Consider the following 26,647-nt stretch of genomic DNA (forward strand, 5'->3'; position numbering starts at 1 on the left):
CATGTACTATGTTTACCTTTTTGAAAAACTATAAGCAATAAATCTTACATTTCAGCAGCAATGAGCATATTACCTTAATTTCCAATTGGAGCATGCATTTATTGTTGCAACTGTTGAACAAAATTGAAAGTTTAATTGTTGCCTTTTCAACATAAAATATTGTATAAAATAATGCTCAAATTAAAACTTAATATGTGATTTTCTTATTCATGCACAAATTATTTAATTTGAACTTTTGCATCAACAAAAAAACAAACATGGCAAACATTTCTGAATTCAAAGAATTTGTTTAACACTTTAGGTCAAAACTTGGGTCTAACGTGTGAGATCATTTTATAGAATTTGCAGGTATTGAAACCAGTATTACACAGCCAGACCTCAGTTTTTTAAAGGGTAAAGGAACCTTACAATGTTTTTAAATTGCTGTTTATAACAGAAACAAGTTGCCATATAAAATTAAGAAAGGTTAACTGAAGTATTTTTTGTGCTGATGAATTTAACAGCTGTGATAGATTGCTATGCTGTATGGGTATAATTGTTTATTTCTGTTTCATTCGGTCACTTTTGGAGAGTTGTCTTATTTGCAATCATACCACATCTTCTTTTTTTTACATAAACTTACTTAGGTTCTTCTGGTTTTTCTGATCCTTTCCTGGATTCTCTGACGAGGAGGTTTCCACTGGAGTAGACTTCTCCCTCACTGTTGACGGCTTTACATGTGATCTTACCATCGTCATCCAGGATCAAATCTTCAATGGTCAGTCTATAGACATCTCCATCCTGGCTTATCTTATATCTTCGGCGAGTTTCCTATAGACAAATTTGAGTTCAATGCATAAACTATGGAAAACATAAATTATTGCAAATTAATATTATTTTTGACTTAAAATTTCCTTTTCTGACTATTATAATTTCTTGATGCAGAAACAAGACATTTGGAGTAGTATATTCAGCAATTTAAGGAAATCAAATTACCAAATCAATTCAGTTTCATACCTCTTTTACATCTTTAAATGATATCACCACAGTAAAATGTCCCTGGGCAAAATAATAATTAACAAAAATTAATCAAACCAAGAATCTCCAAAATGACACCTTTTCTTCAAACAACAACAATTTGACATCTAAAAAGTTAATAAATCCACAGTATACTGAAATATCAGTTTAAATTGAAACTTACCGATATTGGTTTATGATTAAATAACCATGTGACTTTTGGCGGTGGTTCACCTATCACAACAACTTCAAAGGTGACACCCTCTCCGGTTCTAACATTTTGGTCAGATAGTTTCCTTAAAAATTTGGGCAATACAGGAACATTCTTGATCTTTTCACTGAGAACATTTAATCCTGCACTGCATTTGGCCTCTCCAAGGGCATTCTTTAGATTACATGTGTATGTACCAAGGTCATTTGAGGTCACTTCCTTTATACATAGACCAATCAAGTTTTTCTCTTGTAAAATGTGAACATTATCATTTGGTATGATTTCACAGTCATTAAACAGCCATTTGATCGTGGGAAATGGACGGCCATCGATGAGGCATTGTAATTCCGCAGGCACACCTTCGGTCAATGTTTGGTCGTAGAATCTTGTCAGGAACTGTGGTGAAATGTCACCTTCTTCTTGCTGATCATGAAAAGCTGTGAAAATAAAACAAAATGATAAATATTCTTTTTGAAAAAAAAAAAAACATGCATGTGGAATAAAAGTCAAGGAAATAGAAACCCAATTGCAACTGATAGAGATGTCTATATAATTAAGGGATTGATTTTTTTTTTAGACATCATATGTTTTAAGCTGACCAAAACTTACATTCTAAGCACTTTTATTAAAAATCTGATATGAAGTTGCAAAGCTATAGCTGTTAAATAAGTATTTTGACTTTTTTGCTCCTCTAAGATGGCCAACAACTTGTCATTTTTTATCAAATAGACACAAGGCCTTTTATAGCTGACTAGGGGTACGGGTTTCGTTTATTTTATAAGGCTATACTACAATCTATAATATGATTTGGTCTCTGGTGGTGGTTGTCTCATGACAATCATACTTGAATAAAATAAATAATATGACTCCAGAGTCAGCCATTGATAGCTCTAATGACTTACCAATAACATTTAGATAAGCTTCTGTCATGGCCTTGCCATATTTGTTGTGGGCCCAGCCATTGATAGCTCTAACTACTTACCAATAACATTTAGATAAGCTTCTGTCATGGCCTTGCCATATTTGTTGTTGGCCCAGCCATTGATAGCTCTAACTACTTACCAATAACATTTAGATAAGCTTCTGTCATGGCCTTGCTATATTTGTTGTGGGCCCAGCCATTGATAGCTCTAACTACTTACCAATAACATTTAGATAAGCTTCTGTCATGGCCTTGCCATATTTGTTGTGAGCCCAGCCATTGATAGTTTTAACTATTTACCAATAACATTAAGATAAGCTTCCGTCATGGCCTCCCCTTATTTGTTGTGAGCCCAGCCATTGATAGCTCTAATAACTTACCAATAACATTAAGATAAGCTTCCGTCATGGCCTCCCCTTATTTCTTGTGAGCCCAGCCATTGATAGCTCTAATAACTTACAATAACATTAAGATAAGCTTCCGTCATGGCCTCGTCATATTTGTTGTGAGCCCAGCAATTGATAGCTCTAACTACTTACCAATAACATTTAGATAAGCTTCTGTCATGGCCTTGCCATATTTGTTGTTGGCCCAGCCATTGATAGCTCTAACTACTTACCAATAACATTTAGATAAGCTTCTGTCATGGCCTTGCTATATTTGTTGTGGGCCCAGCCATTGATAGCTCTAACTACTTACCAATAACATTTAGATAAGCTTCTGTCATGGCCTTGCCATATTTGTTGTGAGCCCAGTCATTGATAGTTTTAACTATTTACCAATAACATTAAGATAAGCTTCCGTCATGGCCTCCCCTTATTTGTTGTGAGCCCAGCCATTGATAGCTCTAATAACTTACCAATAACATTAAGATAAGCTTCCGTCATGGCCTCCCCTTATTTGTTGTGAGCCCAGCCATTGATAGCTCTAATAACTTACAATAACATTAAGATAAGCTTCCGTCATGGCCTCGTCATATTTGTTGTGAGCCCAGCAATTGATAGCTCTAATAACTTACCAATAACATTTAGATAAGCTTCTGTCATGGCCTTGCCATATTTGTTGTGGGCCCAGCCATTGATAGCTCTAACTACTTACCAATAACATTTAGATAAGCTTCTGTCATGGCCTTGCCATATTTGTTGTGGGCCCAGCCATTGATAGCTCTAACTACTTACCAATAACATTTAGATAAGCTTCTGTCATGGCCTTGCTATATTTGTTGTGGGCCCAGCCATTGATAGCTCCAACTACTTACCAATAACATTTAGATAAGCTTCTGTCATGGCCTTGCCATATTTGTTGTGAGCCCAGCCATTGATAGTTTTAACTACTTACCAATAACATTAAGATAAGCTTCCGTCATGGCCTCCCCTTATTTGTTGTGAGCCCAGCCATTGATAGCTCTAATAACTTACAATAACATTAAGATAAGCTTCCGTCATGGCCTCGCCACATTTGTTGTGAGCCCAGCAATTGATAGCTCTAATAACTTACCAATAACATTAAGATAAGCTTCCGTCATGGCCTCCCCTTATTTGTTGTGAGCCCAGCCATTGATAGCTCTAATAACTTACCAATAACATTAAGATAAGCTTCCGTCATGGCCTCCCCTTATTTGTTGTGAGCCCATTCATAGATAGCTCTAATAACTTACCAATAACATTAAGATAAGCTTCCGTCATGGCCTCCCCTTATTTGTTGTGAGCCCAGCCATTGATAGCTCTAATAACTTACAATAACATTAAGATAAGCTTCCGTCATGGCCTCGCCATATTTGTTGTGAGCAAAGCCATTGATAGTTTTAACTACTTACCAATAACATTAAGATAAGCTTCTGTCATGGCCTCCCCTTATTTGTTGTGAGCCCAGCCATTGATAGCTCTAATAACTTACTAATAACATTAAGATAAGCTTCCGTCATGGCCTCGCCATATTTGTTGTGAGCCCAGCCATTTATAGCTCTAATAACTTACCAATAACATTAAGATAAGCTTCCGTCATGGCCTCGCCATATTTGTTGTGAGCCCAGCCATTGATAGCTCTAATAACTTACCAATAACATTAAGATAAGCTTCCGTCATGGCCTCGCCTTATTTGTTGTGAGCCCAGTCATAGATAGCTCTAATAACTTACCAATAACATTTAGATAAGCTTCTGTCATGGCCTCGCCATATTTGTTGTGAGCCCAGCCATTGATAGCTCTAATAACTTACCAATAACATTTAGATAAGCTTCTGTCATGGCCTCGCCATATTTGTTGTGAGCCCAGCATGTATATCTTCCCATGTCTTCCTTGACAACATTCTGGATCAGAAGGGAGTAGATTTCATTGTTAAAGTTTAGGAGTTTGTATCTGTCATTTGGTTCTACTATCTTTCCATCCTTCATCCTGTAAAATATATTTATATTGATGTCATCTAATGTTAAACACTATGGATTCAATATTATTTGCTGGTTTATGGATTTCCAGGGTATTAAAAGGTGAACCTCAAATATAATGTTTAACAAAGTACAAAATTTCTATAGGTTTGTCTGTAAAATCTAGCAAATTCATGAAATTAAATATCCAAGAAAATACAATTTACCTCAATCCAAGAGACACAGCTTATAACAAAATTCTCATAGTACAATAGTGTATTTCATTTTATTATAATAATTGTATAATGATATGACAAATTTGACTTTAAACTTCAAAATATTTCTATTGAATTAAAGACAAACAAATAAATATTTTTTTTGTGTGGCAATTTGTTGAATACTGTCAGGACTTGTGGGATAGGATGTATAAACAAATTTGACAATAGAAATGGGGAACATGTCAAAGAGACAACAACCGACCAAAGAGCAGATAACAATTGAATGTCAAAATTCATAAAAAAATTTGATAACATAGAATTATAAAGAAAAACATAAAAAATCTGATGGCTTTCAAAAAGTATATTCTTACCATACAATTTCTGGTTTAGGGTAAGCTACCACACGACAATCAAAGCGAGCCAAGCGCCCTTCTTCTACTTGACAACTGTTCATCTGGAAGAAGTAAGCTGGGGTCTGGTACTTGGAGTCTGATAGTCCTTCTTTATATTTATTCAGCAAGGATGGTTGGACTAAAAAGTACAAACATAACTCATCATTTTTTTTCCCAGAAAGACAGGGTCCATAAATTAATTAATGGTTTCCATATATTGGTTGGATTAAAGATACTAAATTTTGGAAATTGAGGGTTGCAACTCCCTCAGGCAACTTCTTTTAATTGGAGTTTTCTTCTTTTATCTATTACTTAAACCAATTTTTTTTTTCATAACACATGCACAGCGTATGTAATTTTTAATAAATTAGTTCTTTTTAACAGTATAGCTTTCCACATACAAGTCATTTGTATAAACTTGAATAATTTGAGTATACATTACTAATCAATTGTTTGGCATAGGACAAGAATTGATCTGAGAAATATTAATCTCACTGCACTATGTTGTTTGATAGATTGATTGGTGTTTAAACTCATTTTTAAGTGCCACTTTTGGCTAATTAATGGTGGCCAGTTTATATTGGTGCAGGAAGCCGAAGTGCCCAGTGAAAACCACTTAACTGCAATAGGTTAACTAGTCAATTAAAATTGTAGTTAAGTGCATTCCCACAGCAAGGTTAAAATTCAACTCAGAGTTGACTGGCATGTGAGTACAATAGTAGAACTTCTAAGTCCACTTGGTCCCTCCCAAAGGTAAATTTAGACTTAGATGTGGCTATCAATCCAAGGACATTATGGTTTTCATTATTCATGCAATTTTTTCCACAAATTGACCTACCTTCTCCAACATATAATTCTGCTGTGCTGATTGTGGACCCATTAACATTCATAGCTCTGGCCGTATATAGGCCTGTGTCCCCTTTCCTGATGTCTGTAAACTCGAGTGTGTGTGTGGCCCCATCTGTAACGACCTTGCAATGATCTGATTCAAACAATGGACGGTTATTCTTCAACCAGAGGACTTTTGGTTGAGGTATTCCTGCAACTTCACATTCTAACTTTGCTGTGGAGTTTTCTGCAAAGAACATAACAGTATTTATTAAGAATGTCCTTAGGTGAAATTAAAAATCTAGAATTTAAAATTGATACTTAAGTTGGAAAAGCATTTGTTAAAGAACAAAATAAGCTTAAAATATTGATAATTTAATTCAAAATATTCAAGTTTTCAAAAATGGCAGGAAAGGCCATGAAAATGAATTTGTTTACAGTCTGCAATCTGACATTATTTTTTTTTATCATTAATCAGGCTAGTAGTTTTCTCACTTGATTTGTTTAAGGTTTGGTGCTATTATAGATTACCATATGATAAGGGTTTTGCTCATATTTATCTAAAATTAACAAACCTTCTACAATAGTTTTTTGTAGTTTCCTTTTAAATAAAGGTCTTGTTGTTCCATCCTCAAATTCAGCTGCTACATATCTGTCTCCAACTAGGTCCTTCCTTGTGGTCCCTAGTATGTTAAAATCTAAAAAAAATATAAAGTTCTTATATACATTAAACTCAAACAAGGCCAATCCTGGAGGTCCGTAGAATATTGAAAAACAGTCCCTCTTAACTTAAACGCAATAAAGTAATCCTGTGTTAGAATGATAAAGGACCCCAAATTCTTGTTCTGTTGTATCCATGCTAACAGCAGCCATTTCAAAACTTCAAAGTCCCTAAATCCAGAAAATTCAGTCAACTATTCAACAAAATTTGCTTTTGTGGTTGGATACCAATTTTTCGTGGATTTCACAGGAACAGTTGAACAACAAAATTAAATGTACAAAAAATAACACATTTTATATAGGCTTGTATGCAAACTTCAGCAAATCATGAAATTAAGTTTTCTTTAATCCACAAAAATTGGTACACACGAAAATATATAAATCCACAGTAGTCAATTTTATAGAACCATGAATTTAAGAATCAATCCATATTGAAGGATAACTGAAGACATTTTGTTCAATCAAGATTTAGACCTCCCTAGTTGCAGAAATTTCATGTGTGAGCAAGCAAATTAAAATGTGAGAGTTTCTCCTTGAATTGGCGAGCCTGAAAATTAACTTAGTATAATTAAAGACAAAATACCAACCATCAGAGCTTCTGTCTGATTCAACTTCCACTGAGTCAATATTTTTTACCAGTTTGGATTTTTTTGGTGTGGATGTTAGGTTCTTCCCCTTTAATTTCTGTTTGAATTCTGGCATGGTTAAAGTTTCTTCTTGTAATTCTGAAAAAGATAGAAGGAATTTATGTATACGATACAAAATAAATAATAAAACAAGAGGCTGTCAGAGTGACAGCAAACCGGATTTTCCTGCAGAGGTCGAAACCCTGAACAAATAAAGACACTATATTTGAGCTTAAAACACTGAATTTGGATTGTGTTTGAATATTTGACACAGCATAGGTTTGTGACACAAAATAATTGTGGTAAAAGAACTGAAATATTTGAAATTGAACATTGAGTATAGTTACATCCCTTGTCTGTCAATCTCTTTAGGGTTGTGTCAACCTTCAAGCTTAAAGGTACATGAACAGAAAGCTATAAAACTTTTATACTTAATAGTAAGTTACCTTTCAGAACCTCTTATTTACTGACGGAATATCTAAAAAAAATTCCCCAATCAGAGCCTTAAACATGTAAACATGAATGAAGACCAGACTGGCAGAGGTTTTACTGTACAAATTACATTGCACTGTCTGTGTAATCATAATCTCAATTTGGAAAATACTTTGTAACCATAGCAACATGTACATCATCAGAAAGAAAACAATACACCCAAAATCAAATTTATGCCAAAACATCAAGACATAAACTTCAGAATATCTGTACAACAGATAGAAAAGATAAAAATCTACTTCAACAAACAAATTGTCTTCACCAAAAATAGTTCAAAGCCTTGAATCTCTGCTGGTGAATGTCTTGTAAATCAAAATAACTCCTGGTAATTCTGACACATCTTAATGATTTATAATGAGACATTAATTGTCCTCCTGGATACCTGTTTACCAGCAGGTTAATGTCTTGTAAATCAAAACAACCTAGCAATTTATAATGGGACATGAGGTAAAATTTTATGCTCTTTAAAATTGAACAATTTTAAAATAACTTTTCAGTTTTTCATAGACACTCTTTTTTCCATTATAAATGAGAAAAATTTTAGAGTCTAGAAAATTTCTATTTTTTCCACCATAAAAAACTGAGTGCATAATGATCATTAACCAAACTAAAACATCCAATAAATGATATATGATATTTTCAAAAGTCAAAAATTTATAATACCATGTTTTTTTGTGATTATTTCTAGTGGAAAGAACTTCTATATTTTTTTTTAACTAAGCCTAAAAGAGTGTCAGCCAACAATTATCAATAAACCATGATTTCTGCAGGAAATGATTCAACATCAATTGACAATTTTTTTTATAAATAATTAGGGAGGAAATGAACCACTTTGGCAGACTTGCATATAAAATACAAAAAAAATAAAATAAATAAGATTCCTTGAATTTTTAATTCTCTCCATTCCTTATTCCTCAGCTGAACACAACTATTTTTCTGTTCTTATTATGTGAATTATGTAGAATAATGATGACAGGTTTTCTATAAGAGTACCTGGTACCTCTACCTACCTGTTACCTATGATGTATAGCTCACCTTAACATTAGCATCATACTTCAATGTCAAAGTGAATTATACAGCTTGTAGGAGGATAGAGCTTATATCAGTAGCTAACTGCTAACACAAAATCATGAAAGACATTTGGGAGTTTTTTGTTTATAGACATGGTATTAAGGATACACTTGATTGCTAATTGTACAATATTAATTTTGATTATGTTTCAAAAATCTATGTTTTTATGCAATCTTTCAATTACTTAATTCTAATCCTTAAGGATGTACTTAGGTGAAATTTAAAAAATCAAGAAATTAAAATTGATACTACATTTTGAAAGAGTACCAGTTAAGGAACAAAAAAAAGCTAAAAATATTGATAGGTCATGGACCTCCTTTTCGAGATATTTGAGTTTTTAAAAAAAGCGGGAAAAGGCTGACTCGGACTTTTACCTTACATTTGCATTGGTATTATTTGGGTCTCAAATCCAAAGAACAAAAATTACGAAATTGCTCAAATTTTGGAAAATGGCCTTTTATGAGCTATTGAAGTCTTTTATACAAAGAAAAAGGGGTGCTATGGGGCAAAATATTTTACCCTGTATTGATGGAAAATTACCAAGGAGTCCGAACATTTGACACCATTTCCAAAACCTCACCTACGTACATCCTTAAGTCAAAATATAATTTTTACTTCATAAGTTAAGAAAGGAGAAAGTTCACGAAGGGTTAAAATTGGCCCTGATTTTTTTATGTTTTTTAAATTGTGGCAAAAAATTACAAATGTCACATAGAAATACTTGTGATAATACTACTAAGACAAAAATATTTTTTCTGGCACTTTCCTTTACTATTTATGGAGCAATGACCCCTTAAATGAGCATAATTTGTACTAGAAGGTCAATTTTGGTACTTTTTGTCCATAATTTTAATTGTTTTTGGCATAATTAACCTTGGACTCCATCTACAATCCAAAAAGTTTTTATATTGATGAAATCTATATCAAAATTGGAATCTTTTGGTTACAACACATTCTGGATCGTAGGTGGCGGCCAAGGTGTTTCAAAAGCTTTTAGCTCTGAAAAATGCACAAAATCATCATATTTTGACAAAATGTCCAAAATGGGCTTACTTTGGCGAATATCTTGTAGTCTTATGAAAAGAACTGACATATTTAGCATTTACACTTTTGAAATAGACCCATTTATGAACCAAATTGAGACCTTTTTGGTGTTTTATGATAAAGTTGATATTTTAGGCCATTTTGTGCCATTAGTGAACCTTGTCCTTTCTCGCTCTGTATAAATTATCAACATTTCCTCAAAGAAATATTGTCTAATAGCATTTAAGAACAGCAGAATATCTTTACAATTGTATTCTATTGTTAAGCTGCTGTCCTAAAACTTCTATTGATTCTAAGTTTCTTAAACTGAATTTTGAGGTGAAAAATTACTAAATATGTAAATGTAAATTTTCTTAAATTTATCCAGTTTTTAATTTATATTTTTTTTTAAATCAATATATTTTGATAAAACAATTTGTATGCCTTTAACAAAAACAAATAAGGTTACTAGTATATGTGTAATCAGAAAACATGAAATTATTATAACCCTATAACTGAATTGTATTCCAAAAACCCCTCTAAATTACAATTCTTACTTATTATAAAGGTCCTATGTCAGATCCCTGAATGTGCATTATACCGGGTAAGCAATTTATAGTAAAATGAATAACTTCTTTATAAATTGCTGAGTTTAAATGGATCAACTACTGAATTTATATGAAGACATTTTTTTCATTCAAAGCAAAACTAAATTTTCATCCAAAGCAAAACTACATAGCAACATAAAAAACAAAAATGTGTGGTATGATTGCCAATGAGACAACTCTCCACAAGAGACCAAATGACATAAAAAACTGACAACTATACTTTACAGCCTTCAACAATGAGTAAAACCTTTCACGTCCATTCATTTTAAGAACGCCTCAAAGTATAAGTGCTGGGCTATCATTATAGTAATTTAGTTTAATTTCTTATCTTTAAATATGAGATGGAAAGTTAACATTCTGCTACTGTAAAATTTCTGGATATCCTTATGGAGCCCCATATAACAGCTGATCAGAAAAATCATAACAAGTAATCATCACTAATTGTAGCTTGTAAGTATCAGACAGAGAGGTGTTGTTAGGAATTCTTTTGACCTTGTCAAGGTTATTCAATGTAAATAATCATTTGCTTCTTACCATTCATTTATCAATAATGTTAATGGTATTTTGAAAACTTGAGTTATTTTACTATTTTTGCAATTTCATACACACGATAGTGGTTCTTATCATCTATAATAATTAAAGCAGAAATTTTAAATTTCTAAAATAACAAAAAATACTACCACATGATAAAATTTAAATTAAGACTTCCACTAATAATTAGGTTATTGATGTGGTATATGCACAAGTTACACAAGTTTAAACTTTTCATGTAAATTTATCAGAACAATCATCATAAATTTATTTTTTTTAAGTCAGAGTGACTTAACATAGAGTAATTTTGCATAACTTAAATGTTTTAAAGTACAGCAGCAAGTAGTTGATCAGGACTTTCAGTTTGCATGTAGTACCGTATAGCAGGTTATTTTCGTGGGATGTAAATTTTTGTTTAATTTTGTGGATAGAACAAAAAGGCCAAAATGAATTCCGCCAATTTAAAAGTGAACATGCAAATGTATTGATGAATGTTTTGAATCCGCCAAAATAATAACCGCCAAAATATTTCATATACATTATTCATTTCCTATCATGATTTTCTTGATAGAGGGTTGCTGCTCACAAGGAAGCTATTAAACCAAGAGTTCCAAATGGTGAAGTTGAAATCATCCCTTCGTAAATTTTACGGACGCCATCACGAGTTGGTTGACTGCTATGGAATAACCATTTCACAAATGATATCGGATATGTTCCTTACGTCGTAACTACAATCCCCTTCCATTTCATGAATGTGACCTACCGAATTAGACTATTTACCGGATTTGTTATCACATAAGCAACACGACGGGTGCCGCATGTGGAGCAGGATCTGCTTACCCTTCCGGTGCACCTGAGATCACCCCTAGTTTTTTGGTGGGGTTCGTGTTGTTTATTCTTTAGTTTTCTATGTTGTGTCGTGTGTGCTGTTGTTTGTTTGTCTTTTTCATTTTTAGCCATGGCGTTGTCAGTTTGTTTTAGATTTATGAGTTTGACTGTCGCTTTGGTATCTTTCGTCCCTCTTTTATTCAACGTGAATCGCTAAATTTTACACCAGCGAAAATAACCCGCTATACGGTAATATAAAGTATTCAAAGATACAGCAATTTCTTATAGTGTTCACTTATAGCCATGTCATACTAAATTTTGAGATTCCACACAGATCTGATCAAATGCATCACTTTATAAGAATTTTTTGCAACCTGAATATTTATAAGTAACTAAATTAGACATATTAATCATTAAAATGACTGATCTCCCAAAAGATGTGACCCAAATAGTTTTGATGAATCATTTGATTATGGTTACAGTAGCCTAATTAATTCACCAGTTGAGTTCTTTATGGCTGGCTTCATCTTGCAATGTTTCAGGTTCAATTTAGTCTCTAAATCTATCAATGGTATATTTTTTTCTTTTTTTTCCCTTTTTTTTTCAACTTTAAATATTTTATTGCACTAATAGTTGTGAACAATGTCCCTTAGCACTACAACAATGACGCTAAGGTTTCTTCCTGTGTTATTAATTGCTAATGAAACCAGGGGATTTGATTAGCAAAATAGATCATATATTTATAATCTGTCTTAGTTGCATTTTCCAAATTATTCATACATATTGTTTTTTTTCTAAAACTTAAAACAATCAATCATTTTGACAAAATGCAGAAAGAACATTTTGATCCGGTTTTATAAGTTATGCCCTATTTTCTTTGCTCAATTAAGTGGTCTGATATTACCAATGTTATTTCAACTGATCGGGCGGAGCTTACATTTTAATTTGCATAAGGACAGTCTATTTAAAAATGTGTGTGATTAGGATGATTGCTGTTATAATTATCAGTGATTTATAATCATCTATCAGTGTCATCAAAGGAATTTACAAAATAATGACTGGACACTTCATTGATGAGTTTATCCTAACCCACCTATCTATAGATGGACTGGTTTATTATGAGCCAACGGGACAGCTCCGCCCAGTCAAGTGAAATAAATTGAGTAATAATCATGTTTGAAACTGCAATGTGCATGTTTTCATATTCTATGTTTTAGTTTGATATATAAGGTTAAGATAGGCAAAAGGGAAGGTTTTGGAGTAAAAGAATTGTCATGTTCTAATCCCACTTAATTTTGTGTCTGTCTTTGCTTGTATCTATTTTTAAGATGAGGAGTCAAGATGTTTGTGGTTCATACTGTTTGTTTTAGCATTGTTCCTATTGAAAGGAGTAAGTTCAGTAAGACCCCTTTTTGGCCCCAGAATATAGTTTTTTGACAAAAGTGTGCAAATGTAATCTTTTACTTATTTATTGGAAAGTAGAATGCTTCTGCTACATAAATATGGCCTGTTTTTGACAATACACTGCACACATATCGGGTACTAGCATCATTAAGTCATGCTAAATTACTGAAATCTTCACAATTTGAGCCTTTTAGTTAAATTTTAGACGGTTTCCGTCTAAAATGAAAGTGGCCGCATTCGTGTTCATTCATAATATTGAAATGCAAGTTGTATTTGATGATAATACATAACATATATAAAGGTTGAGGATGAACACGGATGCGGCCACTTTCATTTTTGACAAAGACTATCTTAACAGTGACGTTTTTTGGCATATTTGATAGATTTTTCATATTTAAGCTTGAATTGGAGTGTTTTTAATGACTAAATCAGTTAAAATCTTTTACTTGAACTTATTGAATCAATTTAAATAGACACTTAAGTGATTAAAAAGTGTCCAAAATCTTTCGTTTGATGAACCTGAAATTTGAGGCCAAAATCGGCCCTTACCAGACCTACTCCTTTGTATTTTTTTGTTTTTGTTTAGCTTTAGAATACATTTAAGGCCTTAATTTAAACATTGCCATTTTCAAAAAAAAAAATTTCCATAGACATAGAAAAAAAAACACTTTAAAAGAAACATGCAATGTAGAAAATTTTGTCCGAAATCAACTTTTGAAGTTTTAATAACTCTGATGCAATAAATGTTATTTTAATTCTATGTACAAAATGTGCAACAGGTACACTTATAAGCATGGGTTAACCAAAATCCATCTACATCAAATTATATAACAGACGTTTACACTGATAATAAGATGTGTATTGGAACTTATCAATGATCTGAAAAGATATCAAAACAGTTACCATGGAAACAGATGATACATCTATCATCATGATCAAATTCCACAATTTCTTTTAAAATTCCTAAACAATGAAACATCAATATGTAGGTGTGGTAACATAAAAATAAGAAGATGTGGTATCACTGCCAATGAGATAATTGATTGACGATTGCAATGGCATTCAAAAGAGATGACAAAAGACCTGAAAATTTCTACTTCTTACTTATTACAGCATGATAGAATTATTCAAGACCAACTTAAATTTGTAATTACTTTTTTTATTGTATAGAGCCCTTGAGTCTCAATTTAACGAACGAATGATCTTCTTTTTAGGCGGATCCAGGGGAAAAAATTTGGTTGATTATATAGGGAATCACTGAAGGGTGACTGGAGCGGGCCCTCCCTTACAAAAGTTCTGGAGCCGCCACTGAGCATATTCCTAATTTATTTGACTAAGTAGATGTATATGTATGTTATGACAAGAGAAGATCATGTGACAGTTTAATAGTTTGACATTTTCTCAAACGTTTTTTTCAGGTTATTTTGATTTTAGTAAAAGTTTGTTTTTTTTAAAGATTAAACTTACTAAACTGTTATAGGCTATAAACGCCCTGGAGTTTTTTTCCTTTTAATTCATAGGAACGGATGAGAAAGAGGGTGTAAGCTACATATAATACACCTTCATGGCCAATTTTTTTTTTATCTAGAATTTTTTCAACTTGAATTGCTCTGCCGAAAAAATTCAATTGTCAACAAATATGCTCCCTTTCAAAAATCCTGGATCCCCCAAAGGGTAATATGTCAATGATATATACAGCTTCTAAGCAAAATTATATTACCTCAAACAAATCTATCAAATTTTGAAATTATGTTCAGATGAGAAGATTTTTGCAAAAGTTTACCACTGTGAAGGTAGGCGAAAAGTTTTTTTTTAAAAAACAATTCCATAGTAGCAGGTGCACAACTGTCAGTAAATTTAAAGAATCCAGAGGAGGATTAAGAGGATTAAGAGGAAGCAAGGGGCCCAGTCTCCCCACTTACCCACCTTTGTGGAAAAAATTTTGTTTATTATATAAGGAATCACTGGAGCATGTCTAGAGAAGGCCTCCTAGGCAGTCAGTGGGCCTCACCTTATGAAAATTTCTGGATCTGCCAGTGGAATCTGGGTTGAAAACTGTAAGAGAATTTTTACACAAAATAGGGACCCACTTTTACCCACCTGATGTAAGTTTTGCACTTTGTGCATTCCAGCCAAAAAACTATGCTGTCTTTAACAATTAACAAGTATCTTTATGTTATTTCAAATCTAGAAGAGTTTCCATAAAGTATGTTTTAAGAAACTTACAGTTCATTATAACACTACTGTCTTAACTCTTGATCTAGTATAAGTACACAATTGTTCAATATAAAAATAAGGGGATGTGGTATGATGGATTACCAATGAGACAACTAATAATTCCACCAGAGTTCAAATGACGAAGACATTATAGCAGAACACGTCACAGTGCAGCCTTCAACACTATGTGCCATTTACCCTATTCTTACTACAATTTCTTCATGTGATTGATCACATATTTATTCTAGAAATACATGTACAATGCACCAGTCATACATGTATGTAAAGAAATGTGGAGAAATTCTAGACTGATGACACAGTTATCATTGCCTGAGTAATTCATATTTAAGGGAAAGGAATGATATTGTGACAATTCAACATTCACAATAATCTCAATGGTATTTTTCAACCTGTAATATCTTTTTGCTATTATTTTTTTTGGAGGGGAAGGGGAGTTGGTTGGTGACTATTGGTGTCACTGTGCATATGCATTGTGTGGTACATCAGTGGCGGATCCAGGGGGGGGGGGGGGGGTTCCGGGGGTTGGAACCCCCCCTTTTTTTTGGCCGATCAATGCATTTGAATGGGAGCATATAGTTGGAACCCCTCCTTTACTCTGGGTTGGGAACCCCCCTTTTTAAAATGGCTGGATCCGCCACTGTACATCCAGATTATTAAACTAAATGAAAGATGAAATCTTCAGTGAGGAGAAAATTTAGAAAATAAATAGGTCAGCATTTTAACAATTTTAATTAGTCTAGGTAAAATGCATGCCATTGATACAATCCTCCAAGTCAGATATCTAATGACATGAAACCAGTTTCATATTTCAGAGATATCCATAGGGTGGTCTTACCAGACAAGACTACTTTAGCAATTAATCTACTAATCTTGGATCTACTGCTAAATGAAAATTCAATTATTTTAGTTAATCATCATAAATCTATTATTAACTTCAAAATAAATTGCAAAGACTATCAAACAAAATTGTTTTCCTTTTCACTTGATGTAACTTTGATTTGTTTATGCATAGAATATATTGGCACTTAAATTGATTGCATAATATTTAGACCATATGTTTTTAATAGTTGTGTTTTATTAATACCAACTGAGAATTGCATAAAACTAATAGTTCTATAATGATTATGGGTGTGTAATAATGGAAGGTATCTGTTTGATATTTATTTGCATTTGTTTTACACCCTAATTTTTATGTGTATTAACCAAATTTCAGTCTGCATGTAAAACAGTCTATTGAAATTTACTTTGTTGAACCTTCAAATTTGTGGTTCCAATTTGAACACCAAAACACAGAAATCTGTATCCAACAAATAATAAAGAATAATAAGAATTCTAACGTAAGAGCTATATAAAAGAATTGTAAGGAATTTAATTCAATATTTTTGGACTACATTGTGGCGGCCAGTCTATATTGGTGAGGAAGTCAGAGTGCCCGGAGAAAACCACTGACCTTCAATAGGGAAACCGACAATCCTAGTCTATTAAGATTGGAGTTGAGTGCACTAATACAAGCAGGGTTCAATCTCACCACCCAAGTTTTGACTGGAAAGTGATTATGGTAGTAGAACTACTTAGACCACTTGGCCAACCAATGCCCCTTGTCCATATGCATTGTTAAGGTTGTTGTAGAGTTTGTATTATATCTTGAATGCTGTTGAGGTAAAAAAAAAATGGTCATATGTCTGGATTTTATGACATAAACAGTACTTTTATCTACAATAATATTTTGATCTTATTATATTTGACTATAGAATCTCAATTAATTACAAGTCTTAGGTTAAAAAATTAATCCTTGTCAGAACATGTTGATAGTGTCAATGACTTTTCTCAGCATCATATGAACTCAGATGGCGGATACAACAGGTCAAGGGTTAAACAGTATTGTTGACACTCAACAGGTGGCGAATTTTCAATTTTTCCTAGTGATCTATCAGACTTGATAAACAAATATTTCATCAATTTCATTACTCTTGAAATCCACCTTTAAATTAAATTTTTTTAATTAAAAATATTATGATGTGCTTCATATTTAACCTTTAAAATGAGAAGGAGGGGTGACATAGGGGTGCTCATTTCCCAAATCTGCTTTTTTTTTTTTTTATTTCCCTCCCTTCCCTTTTTTTCTTTTCTTTTTCCCAGATCCTGCCTTTTTACCCCTATATCTCACATTCCCCTTTTTCTAATCCCTTACATCAATACTCCTTAAATTAGACTTGCTGCAATTACCTTTTTTTTATTATTTCTTTCCTACCAATTAATATGTTTATACTGCGAACTGCCAGTATACTGATTGCCCTTGGAGAAATGTAAGTGTAATGGTAATCTCTTAGTTATAGCAGTAAAATTGTTAAAGAGGCAAAATTGAAAAAAAATAATAAGGAAAGGACATGTAGCAAGTGTTACCAAAGTTATATTTACTTCAAAAAGCTTACCTAGTTTTTTCTTTGCCTTTGTATATATGTGTCTCACCCTAGCTTGTTTTGCATGAATATCTTGTACTTGTAGCTCACATCCCCCCTTTTTTTTTATTCCCTTATATCCAAAATCAAAATTTTTTTTACCCCCTAAATCTACATTCCAAAAATATTATTACCCCATCATATGAATTTTAAAAAGCTTACCTAGTTTTTTCTTTGCCTCTTGTATGTCTCTCACCCAAGCTTGCTTTGCATGAATATCTTGTACTTGTAGCTTCAGCGATGGTGATGCACTTAATTCCAACGATTTGTCTTCCCACAATTCAATAGTACATGATGACGATCCATCTGTTTCCCTTTGTTTACCAACAGATAAGTCTTTTAGCTATTTAAAAATAGATTTCTATGACATAATAACATTAAGAAGGCGGAATCAAAAATATTTTACGAAATAGTTGAAGACATGCAGCAAGAATCTGATATAAAGTAGCACACACAAATTATAAGATATACCTGTTAGAAATTCTGGCATACAAGCAAGAGAGATAAGGAATGCTGATATACAGTAAAATCATAATTATCTAAACATTTAGTTACAGTGTAATACTATTTATCTTAACTGAGATCTGATACAGTGAGATCTTGATTATTTTAAGGTAGATGTAAAGAATAAACATTTATTTATAAATATAAAGGAAAGGAGAATAAATATTTTTATTTGAATAGCAGTTTCTGGTTAATAAAAAGTTTTTATCTGATGACTAAATTGGAAGACTGCCAATGCTTCCTGTTTGTGAAAACATTTATTTTCTTAATGTGGGGTCAAATTAGTTTATCACTTGGCAGTAAAAATTGTATACTTCAACAAAGTTAATCTAACCCAATTTTATAAAACCTTCATAAAAGATTAATTGTTATAAATCTTGTTTTCCTTAAATATGCAAGAAATGATTGCCACTGAATTTTAAACAAACATCTTTCAACAAAATCATAAAACTTTACAAACATGTTTTTTGTGCTCAATATTTTTTTTTTCTTATAATCTAAACAGTATAAATTAAAGATTTGCCTGGGATCCAAGAAAATAAGTTCACAACTGTACACATTTGGTTGTATTGTAACAATGTTTTAAGCCTATGTATACGTATAGATGAACAAGTTGCTTTCTTTAAAAAAAGAAAAGCAATACATGAACCTATGACTGCTGACTGCCGGGTCACCAAAAGATTGTTGCTGAATTTGTGTTTGCTTTTGAATTGAAATAATTGACTGTGAATAGAAAAAGCCAGATGAAAGTATATATTTACAGCTTCTGTTTGAATGGTTATTTTAAAGCTCGACTATTCTATTTATTACTTAGGAATGTACATAATTTTTCCTATTATAACCCTTTGGCAAATCCTGATTTCTACTAACCGGATGACTTATGCAAATTGCACAATTTAACTATCGCAATTTAAATTTATGCACTAAGTTTGTTTTATAATCTGGAACTCTAGATGCATTTATTTTAACTATCATATCTTTATATTTTGTTTCCTACATGAATGTCTATATGTTCTCAACTCGTATTTGAAGCTGTCTTTACTCATGGTAGATGTTGTATGCGGTGAAACCTGTGGCATGCAATTGATTTGGAACTCTTATGAAGAGACTTATTTTGGTCTCATAAAACATCCCAAATTTTAAGGTTTCCTGATTTTACAGGGAAACTTAGTTTTGCTGAAGAATTTATTAATTCAGAAGTTTAGGAATACCTGTACACACTTTTAAAATAACCAATTTATATAAAAAGGTATGCAAATATAAAAAAGATACCAGAATTAAAATGATGTACGCCAGACACGAGTTAAGTCTACAAAAAAAGCATCAGTGACGCTCGAATGAAAAAAGTTAAAAGGCGGCCAAATACATTACAAGTTAAGGAATCTATTCCTTGGGTAGACAATCCTTAGCTTTTCGAAAAGGTCAAAGTTTATAATAGAACAGTGACTCAAAAAAGAAACAAAAGAGAAACAACTCGAGGTTAGAATACAGTTAGTAATGATGACCGTGCTTGAAAGTCACATGTGAAGCTCTTTCTACCTTGTCATCAATTTATAGATAACAAAAACGAAAATAAGCTTTAACGAGTGAGTTTTAAAATAGGATTGCATGCAAGTAGTATTTCAGCGCACGAAATAGTAAATAGAAAGCATCTCACTGATACTCAGGAAAAGAATACGCATTTGCGTCATCACATATCTTAAACTTATTGTTGAATTCCAATGTCGAATGGCCTACATTAAAGGTTTTGACTCCGGATTTATTGTCATTTTATCCAGATTTTTTTAGAATGCAAAAATAGTTTGCTTTTGGAATGTGATCTATAATGTGAATGAATCAAGACGTGAAGGATAGTTGGTCAACACAGTGAATGCAATTTTCAAAACAGTACCATAGTACAAATATGTAGATGCTATAAGGTTAAACTATCAAAACAAACAAACAAAAATTGAATTAAAATTTTATAATAAACTAACGTTCCTGTTAGTATTTTTTTTCAAATTCTTTTGAATATATATAATATCCATACAAGAACGTCAAGTATTTACGGATGGACATTTTATTTATCGATTGAATCTATTTTTAAATTCTAACATTCCACTTTGTGAATATATTACTATACAAACTATAAGCAAAGACTTCTAAATCCATACTAAAACAGTATAGAACAATCAGCATTAAGGCCACACCAATTTAATTTCTTGTTCTACGGATTTTTGGACTCCAAAATTTGGGGCGAGCGAGCGATTTGAAAATTTTAATAAAAAAATATTTAATTTGCAAATTTTTGAGGCGAAGCTTGAAAAGTAAAGGCGAGCGATTATATTTTTTTTTTTGTAAACATAAAATAGTAGGTTTTGACAATAATAAAACTTGATTTATAACTTGTTCTTTTACATTTCTTTAATTTCTGAAGTATTTTTTCCCTGTTCACCAAGAAATAATTAAATCTGGTCTATGTATGTGTGACTGACAATGAAACAATTCTCCATCCAAGTCATAATCAGTTTGGGGGCAACCCCTTAATGTTATAAATATCCCTTTTACATGTTTTATGAGGGATCAATATAAGTTATAATATATTTGTTTGTACAAAAGGGCTCATATTTTCTCAAAGAACTATATATCTATCTAGTTTTAAATGGTCAAAACATGTCCAAGAATTTTGTAATATTCCTGGACTTTAACCATGTTAAATTAACACATTTACTTTAACAGTTTAATATTATTCAAAATAAGTGGACCCCTCTTTTAGAAAAAGTTTAAAATATGATGTAACTCTCCTCTTTTTGAGTACAAAATTCTAAGTTTTCAAAGGTTTTGTATAGAAGAACTATACAAATCCTTGGTATTTCTATTTTCTTTTCTACATCAGTAAAATGACCCCTTGTCTGAGGGAGGGTTGTTCTCAACCTGACAATAACAAACACAGGTCAAAGTACGGCCTTTTACACAGGGCTTTGATACAGACCAAACAGCAAGCTATAAAGGATCCCAAAATTATAAGCGTACACAATTCGAACAGGAAAACCAACGAGCTAATTTATATATCCAAACGGGAAAATACCAATGAACAACACCAACAAACGATAACTGCTGAACGACAGGACCCTGAATCAATCAGGACAGGTGCATAAACATGCAGCGGCTATAGATAGTTTTGTTTTGCCAGCATACAATATAATTGCAGCTGAAGGCAAATCCTTCAGAAGTTCTTTGTACTTTATTCTAACAACGAACATTTTTTGATAGGGAATATAAGTAAGGGGGAAAGAAACCAAAGTTGATATCTTTTTATAATATTTACAAAAAAACGGTGCGGGAAATAGACATGATTACATTTCCGGATGCGGGAAGCGGGAATATAAAAAAAATAAAAAAATTCTGTTTTGAAAAAAATAGGTGCGGGCGGGTCCGTCGAACAAGGAATCAAACTGGTGTGGCCTAATATAATTGTAATTAAATTTTGTTGTTATTATTGTAAATCATTTTACGGTTGTTGTGAGGTGCCAGGATTTAAAATCATGCTTTATGATTAGAAAACACACAAGTATTCTTATTCACGACCGTTTAAAATTTAGATATTGAATAAATTTACCTTTATACTTTCCGTTTTATGGATATTACAATACAAAAAAATAAACAATAATTACTCATAAAAGTAAATACTAAAATGGTATGAAATAATTAACGTAGAAATATAATAATTATTTTTTATAAACATTTTTTTTTGTAGGATGCAAGAATTTATTTAGATTTAATTTTTATGTTTCCTTTACAAATGAGTATTTAAAAATACCAAAGCAGAGTATATTGTCATATACAATACTTATTTCTTAATTGCAACTCTGAAAATATTCTGATTTCAATTATTATTAGTTTCTTCAGAAACATAAATACAGTATATATTTCGTATATATTTCTTTGATTCCAATTGAATTAAATACTTTTGATAAGAATATTATCTTTCTGTTTTCTGATCTAATATTAGTATTTTAACCAGAATGTTCTCTCTCGTAAGTCTATGATGAAATACACAGTATCCCGTGGTTAAATCTTCAAACATAATTAGTTTACATGTTATCGAGTCAACAGGCAATACCACGTTATAATTAACCTAGATACACACAGTGTACAGCGGTTGTTTTAAAACAAATATAATTGCGTCGTCAAGGGACATCAAGGAATCATATCAAAGACGTAGATAACAACCTGTTAAGACCTGTATAAATGACCGAAAAATTTCGAGACATTCCGAGAATTTTATTTTGACTTCCGGCCGAGAGATATCGAGTGGCCCATAGACACATCCAAAACTCGCCAATATATAAGCATGAACCCCTCAGGGGGTTCATGCAAAAGAGTGAAAATTAGAACACCAAAAAATTGACTTATTTTATTTCGTAATGTATTTCCTTCTTTGTATAGCAAGAATTTCCACCGATATTTTATCATAATGTTTCTATTTAGAACAAATGGACAATCAGTTGTTTTAAAAAACAAAGTCATATATATTAAAAGCTATGTTAAACCTTCTCAAATAATCAATGGGAGATAACTCAATTCTATATACTTTCCAATAAGTTTAAATCATAATCTTTTGCTGCAGTATAAACTGTCTTCTAAAAGTACAAAAGTACTCAAGCAAAATAATATCCAATGACGAATTTTTCTTAAGAGGAACCATGAGAAGTAAATGGTAAAGAGATAAAATAGAAAATAATTTTTAAGTGTAAATTCAGAAATTATTGCGATGTTTTTATTGTTACAAATATGTGACTGGATCTGTTTGCAAAAATAAAAACTTTGATCTTAAATTTGTATTCAGTATTTCCCAAAATTACAATAATGTATCTCCAATTTGTGTCCATTGTTTGTCAATTGCAGTAATAAGTGCACACAATAATTTTGGAAATACTGTAAACCAAAAAGCCGAAAACTGCATGTATACCAAAAATCATTGACCTATCATTACTCCTTCTCTTTAAACATTGTTAAAGTTTCAAAGTTAAAGAACCATGATGAGGGAGTGAGGCTATATAATCTCTATGGAAATGATACTTACAAATGCAAATTCACTTGCACACCATATATCACTGACTTAATAATTTGTGGTTCATCTTAAATAAACTGATCTAGTCCCAAACTTAACCTGAATTTATGCAAAACATTTAAATTGGTTACATCTTCTGACATCGGACTCGGACCTCTCTTGAACTGAATTTTAATGTGCGTAATGTTATGCGTTAACTTTTCTGTATTGGCTAGAGGTATGGGGGAGGGTTGAGATCTCACAAACATGTTTAACCCCGCCACATTTTTGCGCCTGTCCCAAGCCAGGAGCCTCTGGCCTTTGTTAGTCTTGTATTATTTTAACTTTCAGTTTCTTGTGTACAATTTGGAGTTAAGTATGGCGTTCATTATCACTGAAATAGTATATATTTGTTTAGGAGCCAACTGAAGGACGCCTCTGGGTGCGGGAATTTCTCAGTGCATTGAAGACCTATTGGTGACCTTCTGCTGTTGTCTGCTCTATGGTCAGGTTGTTGTCTCTTTGGCACATTCCCCATTTCCATTCTCAATTTTATAAAGTCAATAGATCATGACTCAAGGACAGGGCTAAATTATCAGCAAGCAGTCCTTTTGTGCCAATTACTGTTTTTCAGGGGTATCATTTCCAGCAAAAAAATATTTTTTTAAATGTATCAATTGCGCCATTTACCTGTACACATATATACTTATTATAAATATTAACGATTTATTTTTATTCTTTTTTTTTTGCTCAAAAAGTATCATATGTTCGGAGATATTTCACCATGAAGATGAGCATCTGGAGTGAAATGACTTGTAATGCATTAGACAGTCCATGTACAGAGAGAGAAGAAAACTTATTACTTTGCTGAATATTTAATACAAGATATGCCAAAAGAGAAGAAAATAGAAGGTTTTGCTGATAATGTTTTAGCCACATATGTTAATGACACAGTGCTCTGTTCCCACAATCAGTATAGACTGAATCTCTATTTACAGCAAGACGCACCAGTATTTGAGCAGAAGCATTCCACAGGAATTATTATGAACTGTTTTTATGCACTTCATCCTTCAATGTTTGTTTTTTTGGACAATAAAGTGAAGTTACAAGCTACTACATATATTAAATTGGGAAGTAACCATGCAGCAGAAGTAAGAAGAAAGTATGTTTCAGAAAAGAAAACATTTGCAGAATAAAGTAGGAAGGAAATCATTTTTCTTCTAAGTGGCGCAATCATATGCTTTATTTTTAGTACAAATGATACCATGTAATTTTAAAACAGGTGGTGCAAATGTAGCATTGGAGGAAATAAGTTGTGGCGCAAAAGGACACATTTTTGGCGCAAACGGATCTCCCAAATTATCTCCTAGGAAATGAGATGTGCTTATTCTAATTAATACAACTGCATACCAAATATAAATATCTTTGAAATACCACTAATGGTTCACCATGAACTAACCTAATCACAAACTTATACATTGTTGACAATGCTGCTTCCAATGGAATCAGCATTGATATAGTATATGTCTCACTTTTTGATTCCATCAAGGAAAAACAGGTCCTGGCAGCCACCAAGTTTTGAAAATCGCTAAAACTCGCTGGCTGACTGACTTCATTGCGATGTCTAATTGCTATCAAAATTGGTATAAGGAAAACAACTTGTAATTTATAAGTCGCTCAGGTTAAACTCAGGAACTGATGTTCTGTATATCTATGTCACATGCTAAGTATAATTTATAAAAAAACACCATCTTACCTCAATAATCTTTTCAAATTCTAGCTTGCCCTTTGGGTCAGAGGTCATTGGCTTGGTTACCATAATCTTGTCTTGAAATAGTATAACATGTCTTTGACCTTCAGATTCAGAGTCTTTGTCTACTTTGACTTTGACATCTTCCTGTTTATAAAATTTAAAAAAAAGTTAATATGTAATGATAAAATAGCAATCCTTAAACTAATACTACCTATTTACTTATTTTCATGGATATTATGTTTTCCCAAAGTCTCTTTACAACCATATAGAAAATGTGTTATTCTTTGAACATTTGAATTCATGGTTTACCTATGCAATGAAAATTGGTAACCAACCAATAATGATGAATAACAGTAGTAACAGAGAAATAGGATTTAGCAGGGAAACTTAATTTTGATGCTAAATTAACCATGTAAGTGATGTAAATGTCAGGCCTCCCCTTTTATATCCATGAAATACAACTTCTTAGGAACTTTGAAAATAATGACTGAAAACAAGAATCCATGAAAATTACTGTAAAACAACATGTTACTGACGATGAACACCTAGGGATGAGGATACAACAGTACTGCTAGCCTGAAAAAAAAGAGGTTGTCTACCTTTGCTCAAGAATTGAGACATATAATAAAGTATTGTTGGGAATTGGATTCATTGCATTTAAAAAGAGGTGTCAAAGATTCCTGTTAATACAATTTTTCTCTCACGTTTATCAATAATAAAAAATTATATAATTAAAAATTATAATGGGATCATCACTATAATAAAGTCCATTCTTTTTCAACTTACATGTTTCAGGACAGGTCCTAGTTGTTTGACATCACCTTGGTAACCTTCAATTTTATCCAATAAGACAATGTCTTCCATAGTTCTGCAGATCTCTGTTAACATCTGTACAGCAGCCATTAACCCTGAACAATCTCCTCCAGACTGGGCGGTCAGTTTTATCAGTGTCTGTTGACAGAAAGTAAAACCTCTTTAATTATAAACATATTAAGTACACAAGTATTTTGATTTCTAGAAACAGTACTGATTGGTGAATTTTTTCAGGATTCTGTTTGAAAATTATTTATTGCAGAATCCCCAATAACTAAAGCATCTTTATAAATAGAACATTAAATAACTTCGATTAAATTTAATAGTACCAAGATTATATAAAGGGGGTACCCAACACTTAAGAATAAAATAGATTTGACAAATTTATTTTCATAACATTTTTACAAAATATTTACTTTAACCTATTGACAACAATTTTTAAATTTCAAGAAATTTGAATGTTAAAATTAACAGGAATAACTTTATTGGATATATAGCAGTTTCAATCGTTGAGAAGTTTGATTTTCCTTTAATTATGTGATTACAACTTTCAGCTGACTTTTCAAAAGAGTTAACTCCCTTTGGTGTTCTGTAACCCTTTCAGAGGTATGTTTTTT

At 32.2% G+C, this 26,647-nt stretch overlaps 2 protein-coding genes across 8 annotated transcripts in view; both read right to left on the reverse strand.

Moving 5' to 3' along the window:
* Window positions 1–804, reverse strand: part of LOC143059765 (twitchin-like) — an 83,108-nt gene extending 82,304 nt beyond the window's left edge. For 5 of the 7 annotated variants that reach the window (XM_076233325.1, XM_076233329.1, XM_076233324.1 and 2 more), the window contains exon 1: window positions 623–804. The gene's annotated coding sequence lies outside the window, so the exon portion shown is untranslated. The remainder of the gene's footprint in view (window positions 1–622) is intronic. The other 2 variants (XM_076233327.1, XM_076233328.1) reach the window with 1 other exon arrangement.
* LOC143059385 (myosin light chain kinase, smooth muscle-like) lies at window positions 619–26,163 on the reverse strand. The gene is made up of 10 exons (XM_076232876.1): window positions 26,004–26,163; window positions 25,221–25,361; window positions 18,091–18,271; window positions 7,236–7,373; window positions 6,504–6,626; window positions 5,939–6,175; window positions 5,080–5,239; window positions 4,346–4,521; window positions 1,181–1,644; window positions 619–810 (listed from the first exon to the last, which is right to left on the reverse strand). The coding sequence occupies exons 1-10, from the start codon at window positions 26,118–26,120 to the stop codon at window positions 619–621; spliced, it is 1,929 nt and encodes a 642-aa protein (XP_076088991.1). The 5' UTR covers window positions 26,121–26,163.
* Between the last annotated feature and the right edge of the window lie 484 nt (window positions 26,164–26,647).

Source organism: Mytilus galloprovincialis, chromosome 14 (genome assembly GCF_965363235.1).
Source record: "Mytilus galloprovincialis chromosome 14, xbMytGall1.hap1.1, whole genome shotgun sequence".
Taxonomy (NCBI): Eukaryota; Metazoa; Mollusca; class Bivalvia; order Mytilida; family Mytilidae; genus Mytilus; species Mytilus galloprovincialis.